Source organism: Bos mutus, chromosome 22 (assembly GCF_027580195.1).
Source record: "Bos mutus isolate GX-2022 chromosome 22, NWIPB_WYAK_1.1, whole genome shotgun sequence".
Taxonomy (NCBI): domain Eukaryota; kingdom Metazoa; phylum Chordata; class Mammalia; order Artiodactyla; family Bovidae; genus Bos; species Bos mutus.
The window spans coordinates 52,372,304-52,384,500 of record NC_091638.1 but is presented as its reverse complement, the minus strand read 5'-3'; the positions used below and the strand labels follow the sequence as shown (position 1 = coordinate 52,384,500).

The window sequence follows — 12,197 nt, the reverse complement described above, 5'->3', positions numbered from 1 at the left end:
TGGCAGGAGCCGCTCTGAGCTGAGCAGGGTCTAACCCAGTGCTGCACTTCAGGCACCAGGAGGGTGTGAGTGATGGCAGAGCCCGTCCAAGGGAAGACACAAGTGGCTCAAAAGGCCCCTGGCTGATGTCATTTAAAAAAACAGATTTAATATTACAGTCATGAGGCAGGACAGGACAGTCAGAAGCAGCTTTCCCAAGACTCAGCACTCCCCCCGTCCAGGTCCAATGTGTTGCCAACCGAGCGCCCCAGCCAGAGGGGTGGGGAGGCCCACCCTCAGTCCAGCTTCTCCAGCACAGAGGGCACGTACACCAGGCTGAGCTCGCTGCCAAAGTTGCAGACAATGGCAGCGTTGTCCAGCACCAGGATCTGGCGGGCCGGCTGGGCCTCGCTGTTCTTGCCCAGGTAGACTGTCTGTAACAGGTCCCCGTAGTTCAGGTCCCAAAAGGAAACACAGCCCTGGCCGCCGGTCACCAGCAGGTTGTCGGAGATGACACCCAGGCTTGCACCACAGCCCAGGTCCTGGAGACAAGGACAAGACAGGCTCGGGGTCTGGAGCCCTTCCCGACAACCAGAGGCCCCGTGGCCCCCACGCCTACCTGCTGGATGGAGTAGAGCTTGATGCCCGTGCTGCGGTCCCAGATGCTGATGAGGTCGTCCAGGCCACTGCTGATGACGCACGAGGTGGTGCAGGTGAGGGAGGTGACATCCCCACGGTGAGCGAACATGTGGCTGACCCGGCTGCCGGTCAGCACGTCCCACAGGCAGATGGCCCCGTCTTGGCCTCCGCTGGCCAGCACCATGGTCTGCAGGAGTGGGTGTGGGGGCCTGGTCACTGGTGCCACCTCTGTCCCCAAGGTGTCCCAGTGCCCGGGTGGGAGGGAACCTTCGCCTGCCTCTCGGAGGCCCTGGGGACCAGCTCCCAGGACTCAGAAACAAGGCCGTGGTGGGTCTGGCTCAATGCCCCCACAGCCCACCCACGGCCCTCACCTGGTCAATATACACGGTCGTGATGGCCCCCGAGTGGCCCTGCAGGGTGAAGAGGCAGCACGAATCCTCCAGGCGGAACACCTGCGGCAGAAACAGGCCTCAGGTGCTGGGCTCCTTGGGGTTTTATTTTAATTAGAGGAGAACCGCTTTACAATACTGTGCTGGTGTCTGCTGTGTGTGAATCAGCTGCGAGTACCCACGTGTCCCCTCCTTTGTGTCCCCCACACCTCCTGCTGTCCACCCCGCCCCTCGTGGTCTCCAGCGTGCGGCTGCGCACGCTGTGTCGCACAGCAGCTCCCCCCGACTAGCTGCTCCACACACGGCGCTGGGTGCCAGTGCCACTCTCCCAGCTCACCCCACCTCCTTCCCCGGTGTGTCCACAGTTCTGTCCTCTATGTCCGCGTCTCTCTTCCTTCCCCGCAAATGGGTTTAGCAGTACTATTTTTCTGGATTCCACAAATACGTGTGATTATGTGATTTTCATTTTTCTCTGGGTTTTTCCAAATCACACTTCGGTCAGGAATTCCCTTCCACAGTTCATCCAAGACACCTCCAGCCTCTCTCTGACTGACCCCAGATGCCCTCCCCCGACCCCTGTGCTGGGCCACCGCGTGCCCAAGAGATGGTGCCGACACTTACTCTCAGTGTGTGGTCCTGGCTGCCAGTCACGAGGCGCCCGGCAGCGGCCTTCAGGGCTGTGATGGGCTTCTGGTGTGCACAGGGCACGGTGTGGGTCAGGTGGCAAGCCACCCTGTCACTGCTGCTGCACGCAGGGGAGGCAGGGGAACTGCCCCGCCCCGGGGCCCCTGGGGACAACAGGCCAGGTGAGGGGCCTCGGAGAAGACACCTGCAGCGGCCCCCGCGCTCCACCCACTAGGTGAGGCCCCTGGCCTGCCCAGGTCGCTGACCTCGGAACTGCAGGGGGCTGAGGGCAGTGTGGGTCTCCAAAGAGAAGAAATCGAGGGAGCCATTGAGTCGGGCGGCCACAATCCTGAAAGACAAGAGTGGCTGCCAGGGGGCTTGCCCTTAGAGCCCCTGGCCGTGGGGCTGAGCGCCACGGGCCTAGATAGGCCCATCCCACTGGCCGGGGAGCAGTGAGGCCGCAAGAGACCTCAGCCCAGACGGAAGCACAGGTGCTGGGACCAGGTGCAGAGCAGGAGGGCCCTGCAACCCCAGTGCCACCCTCTGTGCCTCAGATACTTCATGTGTGAAAATGGGAACAACCGTGTGCGCCTTGTGGGGGCGGGTGGTCGTGAAGAGTAAGTGAGCTGATGATAGTGTAAAGTGGTACCTGGGGAACATGAGTAAGACTGGAAATTTAAAAGTCTGGGGGAGGGGAGTCCCCCTCCACAGCCTGGAGCCATAGGAGAGGCTTCAGTGGAGGTGAGAGGAGCTGAGGCAGGGCTGTGAGGAGCCGCAGAAGGCACTGCTGCCCTATGATAGAAAGGCAGCTCCAACACAGGCACTGCCTGCTCCGTTTCCTGTTTCCACAAGGAAATAAGGATTCTCTCCACCGCCTGGCATTCCTAGGCACAGGCTGATGGGCAGAGATGAAGATGTGTGTGCTCTGTGGCCCCAAAGCCTTGGGGCGAGTGGGGTTCACAAGTTTTCAGCCCATAAAGCTGAATGGTCCACAGCAGAGCTGGGGCAGAGGAAGGAGAGGGCAGCGCCGTGGACGCAGAGCTAGGCTGAGACACGTGGGCTTTCCCTAAAATGTCAAAAAACCACCAGTGGGGGAGAATTCCAAGCTCGGGGGAACCCAGTGAACTTGGCCAGGCTACACAGTAGGATGTCAGCTGAGACCTAAGCAGAAAGCCACCAGAAACTGACAACTCAGGGCGAGGGGTGTCCCCACCGCAGAAAACAAGGCTCTGCTCTAGCTCAGATGCCGGGCCACACACGCTCAGGGACCTGGAAGGAAGAGCCAGCCAGCATGATGGGCAGCTGAGGCGGTCACCAGAGGCACTTGGGTGGGTGAGCCCTGGGTCTATCAGCCCAGAGGTGCGGGGGCCCAGTCTGAGTAGCTGGGACCTCCCCCGACCACCACCACCATGGAGGCGATGGTGTGATGGCGTGCTGGGAACACCTGGCCAAAAGGCATGGTGAAGAGGCAGGCAAGAAGAGTCTACAGCATCAAAGGGGAAGGCGAGTTTTTACAAGGCAGTAGTTCTAAAGATGCGTTTTTCTGGAACTGAAAACCCAGAAGGGTCAGTAGTGATGGCTACCTAGACGAGTCTGACCTCAAAGGGTGAGAGGAAGACTGTCAGTGGTGAAGGGCCTTCTTTCACTCCCCACCTTTACCCTTTTGAGTTGTCACCTCCCATCAAGGCAGACTTCCTGCAACTCACAGGTGTGGGCTGTGTCACACCAGGGAAGGGGGAGCAGGGCTCGACCTCAGTGTGTGCAGAGCTGGGCGTCTAGGGGTGAGGCGGGCTTCCTAGCGCTCCCACCTTTTGTCCAGGAAAACGAGGGCCGTGATGCCTGATGACACTTCCTCACTGCTGCAGCGCAGGGTGCCCTCGATGGCGTCCCACACCTGGGGGCCCAGAGGCTGTGAGCACCTGTAACTGGGAACACCCACGACCCCCCTGCCTCCCTCCAGCCCCCGCTGCCCACCTCCAGCCGGCCACTGCTCCGCCCCACCACGATGAGGCTGCCCTGCAACTCCAGACTCCAGATGGAGCCATCTGCGCTGGGGGCCCAGGCGAGGGACGGGCAGCTCTTCTCGGGAGGAAAGCCAGCCTCGTCCTCAGGGGCCAGGGGGAACGTGGGCCCGGGAGAGGGTGGGCGCAGGGCTGGCGTGTGCACGGGAGCCATGCCCCCCTCCTGGTACACGCGCTGCACCAGGCGGCTGAAGTCGTAGCCTGCGGAGTCTTGAGCACGGCGGCCCGCCCGGTACCGGGGCTCGGGCTGAGCCGGCTCGGGGAGCTGTGGCCGCGCTGAAAAGTTGGTGTCAATCAAGCAGGTGAGGTCTGGCTGGTCCCCAAAGAGGGCAGGGGGTGGAGGGCCCCGGGGCCGGTGCCGCAGCGGAGGGCTGTCCCCAGGCTCCTCCGGGCCACCCTTCCCGCCGTCCGACAGCCGTTCCCAGGTCTCCTGAGTCTCCAGCCCGCTACCAACACCGCTGTCCCGCCGCTGCCTGCTAGGGGCGGGGAGACTGGGTGAGGGAGAGGGCGGGGCCTGGGAGAAGGAGGGGCTAGGGCAGGGCAGGGCGGAGCACCTACCCCGGGTGCGGGATACGGGTGAGGCAGTCTCCGGTCTGCGCGTCCCATACACACACGTGGCCTGCCAGGCAACAGCTCACCAGTAGCATCCCGTCGCTGGCCAGACACTCGATGTCCTGCGGGAGCGCGGCATGCACATGGGCACTGGCGGCGGCGCGGCTCGGCCCCCCGCGCCCCCGGCCCCGTCCACTCACCATGAGGTGCCCGCGCAGCACCAGGGGCACAATCTCCGTCTCGGGGGGCGCGTAGCCATAATCGTCGCAGGGCAGCTCCCCCCGCCGCCGCCGGCCGGGCCCCGCGCCGGGCTGCCCGTAGTTGCGCGGGCAGAGCACACGGTACAGGCAGAGCAGCAGCAGCACAAGCACGATGCCTGAGGCCAGGCCAAGCGCCGCCACCCTGCATCGGGCAGAGCCTGGTGAGACCTGCCCCGGCCCCCCGACCCCGCCAGCCGCCCCACCCCCGACTCATGGGCCTTACTTGTACAGGGTGAGGTCTCTGTGCGCCTGCGCCGTGCCTGGCCCCTTGGGGCCGGCATCCCAGAGCCCTCCCTGCCCAGGCCGGGGCGGGGGCCAGGCGCTGCGGCCGTCCTGAGGGTGCCGGCCCTCCAGAGCCTCCCGCGGGTTCAGGCGGAGCGTGACGGGGATGACAGGCAGCAGGCTGACGTACCTGAGCCGGGCAGCGCTCAGCCTCAGCGGAGACGCCCTCGGAGGGCCTGCTGCTGCCCAGGGCCCCCTCTACTCTCCCCATGGGACGCGGCCTGCTCTGCCAAGCTCCAAGAACATCCTCCCAAGACAGTCTTCCCAGCAGTAGGCTCCCCCGCTCCAGCTCTGGCACCCCAACCTTGCCCTGTCACAGACTCCACCACCCTAGCAATCACTGTCCCTCTGTCACCAATTCTGGCAGAGTGGGGGGAAGTGAGGTGTGGATCTCATTTTGGCTAAGTAGCTGACAGCGACCTATGACCTCACAGAGCGGGGCCCAGGGACTCAGGTTGTGGCTACTGAGAGCACTGCTTCCTACCCCACAACCTGATGGGTGTTTATTTGAAAGAAAATTCAGAATTCAAACCCACGGGTCTCCCTCCTGAGGGAAGGGGTGCTCTGGGGGCAGTGAGCTGACACGACCAGGTGGGAGGGGGGACCCAGCTCAGCCCACCCACCTCTTGGCCAGTGTGATGTTGTAATAGCTGAAGAGCGTGGGCCAGTGGCGGAAGGACAGTTTCCTCCAGAGCTCCTCGTCCTCGGGCCCCCAGGTGACCTCTGGGGCCGGGCTGTCATGGACGCCCTCGGCGAGACCCCCGGGCTCAGGCGGCTCCCCTGGCAACGTCTGGTTCTCGGGTAACTTGGAGGCATCCGGCGGGAAGATGGAAAAGGCAGGATCCGGGTGGCTGGCAGGCAGCACGCCACTGGGCACAGGCAGAGGAGCCAGGGCACCCTCGCCCAGCGGGCTCTGCTCCGTTACCTGGGCGGCCAGGTAGGTGCGCAGCCCAGCTGGGTCCGTGTACACAAGGATGCCGATCCACACCACCGTGCCAGCCTGCAGCAGGGAGTGGGGGCTCAGCAGGACCCCAGGGAGGAAGGGGCAGCCTTCACCCGCTGTACACTCGGCCCTCACGCTGGAAAGCGGCAGGCCAGAGGGTAGAGAGAGGACACAGGCCACCTGTCCTTCCCTTCTGCCTCAAGTCCTCTATGACTAAGACCAACTGTCCCCCTGGACGGACCAAGCTCCCTTTCCATGCTCGGGTTTGAGACTCCTGGCCAAAATAGAGAGAGGCACCCTGGGTTTGATACAGAACTTTCCCACCCTAACCGCTCCCTCAGCTTGGGCCCCCATGGTCAGCATAGCCGCAGGGACCAGCTGCCTGACCTGCTCCAGGGACACCACGGGTCTCAGTCCTCAGAGGGCCTCAGCCCCGCTCCCCTCTCACTTCAGCCAACCTTGCTCCTTCTTCCGTCTGCCCAGCCAGCATTTCCTGCTGCCTGCACAGTGAACCCTGACTTGGGGAACCACCTGGTTCCATCCCAGAGCATCCGTCCTGGTCACTCTGGGCAGACTCTTCTCCCTGATGACACCAGCTGCTTCTCCAGAGACAGGCTTCTCACCCCAGAAACCACAAGGTCTGGGCAGGAGGGGAGAAGGGGAGGCTTCCCAAAGCTAGGCTTCCAGGGGCCACGAAGGCCTGGGGAGCACCCCCCCAAGACAAATGCAAACGGCAAGAGGACTGTGAGTGCGGGCCTGCGGGTGGGGGTGGCAGGTACCATGATGAGGCGCTGTGCCAGGCGGGTTCGGGCCAGGAAGTAGATGACACGCAGCCGCTTGGGGAGACGCAGGTTGCGGAAGGAGGACGGCTGCAGTGTGATGGTGTGGGGCATGGATGGCCGCACAGTCGGCTGCCGCTCAAAGCGTGTTGGCCGCCCCACCGGCTTGGCTGGGGGCAGGCAGGCCTCAGGGGGCAGCCGCTTGTTCAGGTCCGCCAGCTGTTGGGGGTGCAGTGGTCAGGGCCTGGAGCCGCGGTCCAGAAGCTCCCACTTGGGGCTGCGGCCCTGCCCTAGGTCTGCCCTCTCTTTCCCAGAGACCCCTGAGCACAGCCAGGGCTGAGGAGGAGGTGGTTAGGGCAGGGCTCAGCCCACTCCTACCTCCATCCGGCGAATGTCAATGGACAGGACAGTGGTGAAAAACAGCATCTGAAGGAAAAAGTCAGACACCAGCCCCACGACGGCAAAAAGACAGAACTCCTGGAAAAAAGGCAATGAGAGGACACTGACCTCAGGGCCCAGTACTGGAGAACCAGTTCCCTGCCTGCTGCGGCCGCAGCCCCATGTGGGAGCCTCATGGGCCCTGACCACTGCACCCCAAACAGCTGGCACCCTGGACGCTGCAGGGCAGTTTCTTGCGAGGCACAGCAGGGAGGAGAGATGCTGGAACTTTGACATCCAGGAGCAGGATGCAGCAGCAGCTCCCTCCCTCCCCATGAGGGGGCAGCAGAGACCCCTGGCACTGATGCCCCAGCAGCCTGCAGTACTCCAAAAGCCCTCCCTAACTGAGGCCCTAGCCCTGCTCATGTACCAGAGACCAACACCTACCAAGAGCCCAGGCCTGGCCTGGTTTGGAGGCTCTCAGAAATTTCTTATTCCTGGCCAATGACTACACTGGACCAATGAAAGGAGAGGAAGAGCACAGGGGAGAATTAATTCTACCCAGAAACTGAAAAGGGGAGTCTCTTTCCTCCCCAGGCTCTGTGGATAGATGGAGTTTTCTCGGGTTTAGGTTTTCCTCCTCTGCCCTTGTTGAGACCTCTGGTGCATCACCATGGCTTCTACTCAAATGTGAGGAAAATGAAGAATGGAGTGCACAGTGGCACATCAGCCCTCATGTCCCAAGACTGTCCGCGTCCTGCAGACGCCCTCTGGTGGGGTAGGGTGGGGAGCCTGGGAGCCCTGGGTTCCTTCCCAAACCTCAGCTGGCCTGCCAGTCGTGGGGAAAGGACAGGAGGCAACAACTCCTTACTCCCTTCACAAAACTTCCAGGCAGCAACAGTGGGCTTCCTGCTCGCAGCCCCAGGGCTCAGCAATGGCTGGTGGCTCTCCCACGGTTGGGCCACGGGTCTCGAGGGTGCAGGGGCGGGTCAGGGCTCAGGCCCTGAAAGGCAGGGGGGCCTCACCACTTTCTGCCTGAGAACTGGGAAACGGGGCCTGACTGGACTGTGCTGCGGGCAGCCAGCTTCCTCTCCTGCCACTTGAGTGAGGGACGGCAGTGAGTGGTCATGGGTGAGGGGTCATGGGTCTGAGACTGCCAGGCTGTAGCTCGGCTTACTGAGTCCTCCTCCTGGGCCAGTTCCACCAGGGCCTCTCTGTGCACAGTGACAGCCAGCCTGCCAGTAGAGGGGCCACCTCACAGGAGAGGGCAGCAGCAAGGCAGGGTGTGCCCTGCACAGCTGGGAGGCTCAGTAATGGGCTCCACGCGGCCCAAGCTGCAGACCCGGAGGCCTCACCTGGATGGCAGGCACTAGGGTGAAGTAGCCAATGAGGACGATGCCCAGCTCTGTGGCCATGTTCTTCATGATGGACCAGCTCTCGCTGCTCAGGCCTGCAGGGGACAACGGGGCCATACGGCAACACATAACCTCTGTCCACTGCATGTGACGACTGCATGGCCCACAAGACAGCTGCCCACCAAATGCTCCAACCCTAAGGACCCTGCTATGGGCACAGCTTTACAGGGAAGTGGGGCCTGAAGGTCCAGAGGAGAGCTCCGACCATCTGAGGAAGGGAGAAGCGGGTTGCTGACTTGAGCAGACCTAGGAGAGCCACATCCACCCAGACCGGCATGTCCAACCTCGCATGTGGCAGAGGGCTCGAGGGACAGGAGAGCCGGCTGTGTCCTACCTCAGCCCCTCCTGGGCCCCGGGCCACCACACAGTCGCACATTTAAAGCTCTGAGCGCCTAGTGGGCAGCGGCCGTTTCCCCCGGTCTCCTCGGAACCCCATGTCTAGTGCAGGGCCTGGCCTCTCACGCAGGCTCACAAAGCTTTGCTGAGTGAAGGAACAGCCTGCCCCGGCCCTGTTCCCACAGATACGGGCTGAGGTGGAAGAGGAAGAGGAGATGTGACAGTTCAGACCTCCGGGCCCAGGCTCTTTCCCCACTTTCCCCAGAACCCAGCTCCCCAGCTCCTGCCACTAAGGCCACGCGGGTCTTTCCTGGCAGCTGTGGAGGCAGCGTCTCTGAGCTGACCCGCTCCAGGGGTCTGGGCCTCACGTGATAGAGTTGGGCAGGAAGAGAAAAGACCAGCTGCCAGCCGGACAAAGGGCCAAACACGTGAGCCCGCAGCAGAGGCGGTTTGTGGTCTTACTGACATGTGGACCTGGACAAAACAGGGCCCTGGGCTCCATGGCTGCACAGGGCTCACGCTAACAAGTGGGCGTGTTAGTAGAGGCCAGGGCGAGGGAGGCTCCTGGGCTCCCCGTTCCCTCGGCAGGAGGAGGTGCAGCACAACCCCCGCCGCCATGCCCCCTACTCCCCTCCTGTTACCTTGGGCAATGCGCAGCTTCACCTCGAGGTCCACCGGGGTGGAGACGACGGACTTGGTGAGCACCAGCACGTTCTCCAGCCCGATGACTACCACCAGGTAGGGGAAGATCTCCCTGGGGACAGAGCGGGGTGGGGGGAGGAGGGTGCTGAGGGGGCCCCCAACACACGGCTGCTCCTCAGCAGGCCTGGCTCCTGGGGCCCTGCGGGGTCTGGCCCACAGTGGGGGCTGCCAAGCAACTCCCACATCACAGGACTGGAACCCCACCCTCCAGGAGGCCTTTGTCTACATGGCTCGCAGCTTTCAGGCTGGCTTCCAAGTCGTGCCGAGGAGCCAGCCACCATCCTGCTCTCCATCTGTCCAGCACCGTGGGAAGAGGCCCCCACTGCCCAGCTGCCAGAGCACAGCTCCCCGGCCCTTCCCACACCACACCATCAGCCAGAGGAGCCCCTACCACAGCACGCCAGGCCAGGCCATCAGGACTAAATGGAAGGGGATGAGGCCAGCCTGAAGCCCTACTCGCCTCTGAAGAGAAGCTGCGTGTAGAGAAGGGCAATCGTTTCTAGAGAAAACTCCCCCAGCTCTCTCAGACCACAGGCTCCCGCTCCCTGACTAGGGAACACCAGCCGAGCACAGCGCTGGGATCTCCGCTAGGGGGCGGTGCGGGGGGGGGCTCTGAGGAGGCAGAGCAGACAGCTGTCGTTGAGGGGTGATTAGCATCATCAGGTCTAGGAAAGGAAGCAAATGTTCTACAAGCAAGGGAAGGAAGAGGAAACACAAGATCGCTGTTCCTGGGAGCAGCCTGACAAGCCAAGGCAGGGCACAGGCCAGTCGGCCGTGATCACTAACAGGCTGGCGGGGTCCAGGGCAGGACCATGTTTCTGAGAGAAATGGAAGGGAAGCAAACGGTGGGAAGGTGACAAATCAGAGTGTGCTTATGGCCTGTATCTTTTAAAATGCTTATTCCAAAGGGACCTACCAAGCAATTTAAATGTTTTAATATTAAGAAAGGACGAAACGTAAGGTCTCTATGACACACTCATCTACGGCTTAAGCTGTTGAGAAGCAACGTGCACATGTATTTAAAATATATAAATACATGGTTGGATGGCATCACCGACTCAGTGGACACGAGTTTGAGCAAACTCTGGGAGACAGTGAAGGACAGGGAAACCCGGCGTGCTGCAGTCCATGGGGTTGCAGAGTCAGACACAACTCAGCAACGAACAACAACAATTCACACATCTATACACCCTCAGACACACAGACGCACACAATACATTCCCACACATATGCGTAAACACATACATACACACATATAAATACTTACCCCATATACACACACAAACATACACATGAATATACACACACACACACACACCTATGGATGTATTATATGTAAATATACATATGGTTTGTATATAAATATGTATGATCGTAAGCCAGGTAACTCAAAAAAGAAAAAACACATACCTCTTAAGTGTCAAAATTACCATGTGAAAATATAGGGTAACAGCAAGTGTCGAGGGCAGGGCAGGCCAAGCACCCAGAGGTGCATGATGCTCCGGCCTGCGGGCCCACCCTGCCCCCCAGGGGAGCCTGCTGGGACCTACCCGCCATTGAGCGTGGGTGTCAGGCCGAAGAGTGTGCAGAGCCCCACAGACATGAGCAGCGAGCTGAGCACTGTGACGACGGCAGCCAGAGCCAGGCCCCACTTGGACTTGACCATGTCGATCTTGCCTGGAGGGCAAAGAACACATCAGGGCAGCCTCTCCCCAGAGCCTGGCTCACTGGGCCCTGTATCCTGAGAGCTGGGAGGGGGTGTGCCTGACATTCGAGGAAGAGAAGGCCCTGGTTTACGCAGAGAATGTGTACCCTTCCCAGTCTCGGGGCACAGTGTCCTTGAAAACCTTCCCAGGAAGGGACTCTGTGAGTAGTGGGAGGAACCCTGGACCTACCCAAGCCCCTCAGGCCCCGCTGGGGGATGAAGCCCCAGCTTCGGTGACCAGCTGGCACATTCTACATCTCTGCCTGGGCCCCTGAAGAGGCAGGGAAGGAGTGATCTGGAAACGCCCCAATTAGCTGGGAGAAAGCCCTGGCCTCTGTGCTGTGGACCTACGTGTGGAGAAGTAGATGTAGGCGAACAGGATGATGTAGGTGGTCACCAGGGGGATGAGCTCAGCGATGCCAATCTCCTCCTTGAAGTGCACATGGACCAGGCTCTCTGCTCTGAGGCTGCAGTTGGGGCTGGGGTGCAGGAGCATCAGGCGGGCCCGCAGGCTGCCCAGGAACCTGGGTGGGGGGTGGGAGATGGCCTGTCCCTCTCTGTCCGGGGGACAAAGGCAATCCCTGAAGGAAGGTCAGCTGGGGATTCCCTCCTCGCGGTGTCTAACCTTCCCTCCAGTCTTGAGGGGGTTGGCCCAGCTGTCTCAGAATGCCCCTGAGGACCCCACTCCCAACCTATCACTGCGCTCTGACTGCCACAGGCCCAGAACAGCCCATCGGGGGCCCCCTCCGTGCCCTCGCCCCTTGGAGAACTGTCTGCTGCGCTCTCCCAAGTCACATGGGGCTTGGCAGTCACCAGCTGGGGACCCCCACCCGAGGCTCCAGAGAGACCATGGGGGCACCAGGACCCTGAGCTTGCCAGGCCTGCCTTCCCCATTGTTCTTAGTCAGCTGTCAGGTGGCCCCCCTCAAGCGTGAGCAGACAGCACCCTGAGGGACATGAACATTTCAGCAGAAGGCCTGAGAACTCCAAGCTCCCGGGGGCACTGTGGACACTCCAAATGGAAAAGCTGCCTGCTGTGCCGCAGGCCAGCCTTACTTGGCGTGGTAGTGCTGGAAGACCAGGGTGATGGTGTATGAGACCAGCCGCTTCCTGGTGTACAGGCTCACCCCGCTGTACTTCCCAGGGACGCCAAACAGCAGGTCTGCAGACAGAGGGCAACAGGTGCTGACAAAG

General features: G+C 61.6%; 1 protein-coding gene across 2 annotated transcripts in view; it reads right to left on the bottom strand.

Moving 5' to 3' along the window:
- Nucleotides 1–128: 128 nt before the first annotated feature.
- Nucleotides 129–12,197, bottom strand: part of SCAP (SREBF chaperone) — a 50,032-nt gene continuing 37,963 nt past the window's right edge. The window contains exons 5-22 of one of the 2 annotated variants that reach the window (XM_070359395.1): nucleotides 12,060–12,165; nucleotides 11,356–11,528; nucleotides 10,850–10,976; nucleotides 9,239–9,351; nucleotides 8,202–8,296; nucleotides 6,847–6,945; nucleotides 6,469–6,687; nucleotides 5,370–5,746; nucleotides 4,688–4,876; nucleotides 4,405–4,606; nucleotides 4,211–4,326; nucleotides 3,606–4,128; nucleotides 3,440–3,525; nucleotides 1,898–1,980; nucleotides 1,629–1,795; nucleotides 990–1,070; nucleotides 599–805; nucleotides 129–521 (exon numbers count right to left, since the gene is read on the bottom strand). In XM_070359395.1, the coding sequence (XP_070215496.1) occupies nucleotides 276–521; nucleotides 599–805; nucleotides 990–1,070; nucleotides 1,629–1,795; nucleotides 1,898–1,980; nucleotides 3,440–3,525; nucleotides 3,606–4,128; nucleotides 4,211–4,326; nucleotides 4,405–4,606; nucleotides 4,688–4,876; nucleotides 5,370–5,746; nucleotides 6,469–6,687; nucleotides 6,847–6,945; nucleotides 8,202–8,296; nucleotides 9,239–9,351; nucleotides 10,850–10,976; nucleotides 11,356–11,528; nucleotides 12,060–12,165 (3,209 nt within the window). In that variant the 3' untranslated portion in view covers nucleotides 129–275. The remainder of the gene's footprint in view (nucleotides 522–598; nucleotides 806–989; nucleotides 1,071–1,628; nucleotides 1,796–1,897; nucleotides 1,981–3,439; nucleotides 3,526–3,605; nucleotides 4,129–4,210; nucleotides 4,327–4,404; nucleotides 4,607–4,687; nucleotides 4,877–5,369; nucleotides 5,747–6,468; nucleotides 6,688–6,846; nucleotides 6,946–8,201; nucleotides 8,297–9,238; nucleotides 9,352–10,849; nucleotides 10,977–11,355; nucleotides 11,529–12,059; nucleotides 12,166–12,197) is intronic. The other variant, XM_070359396.1, reaches the window with a different exon arrangement.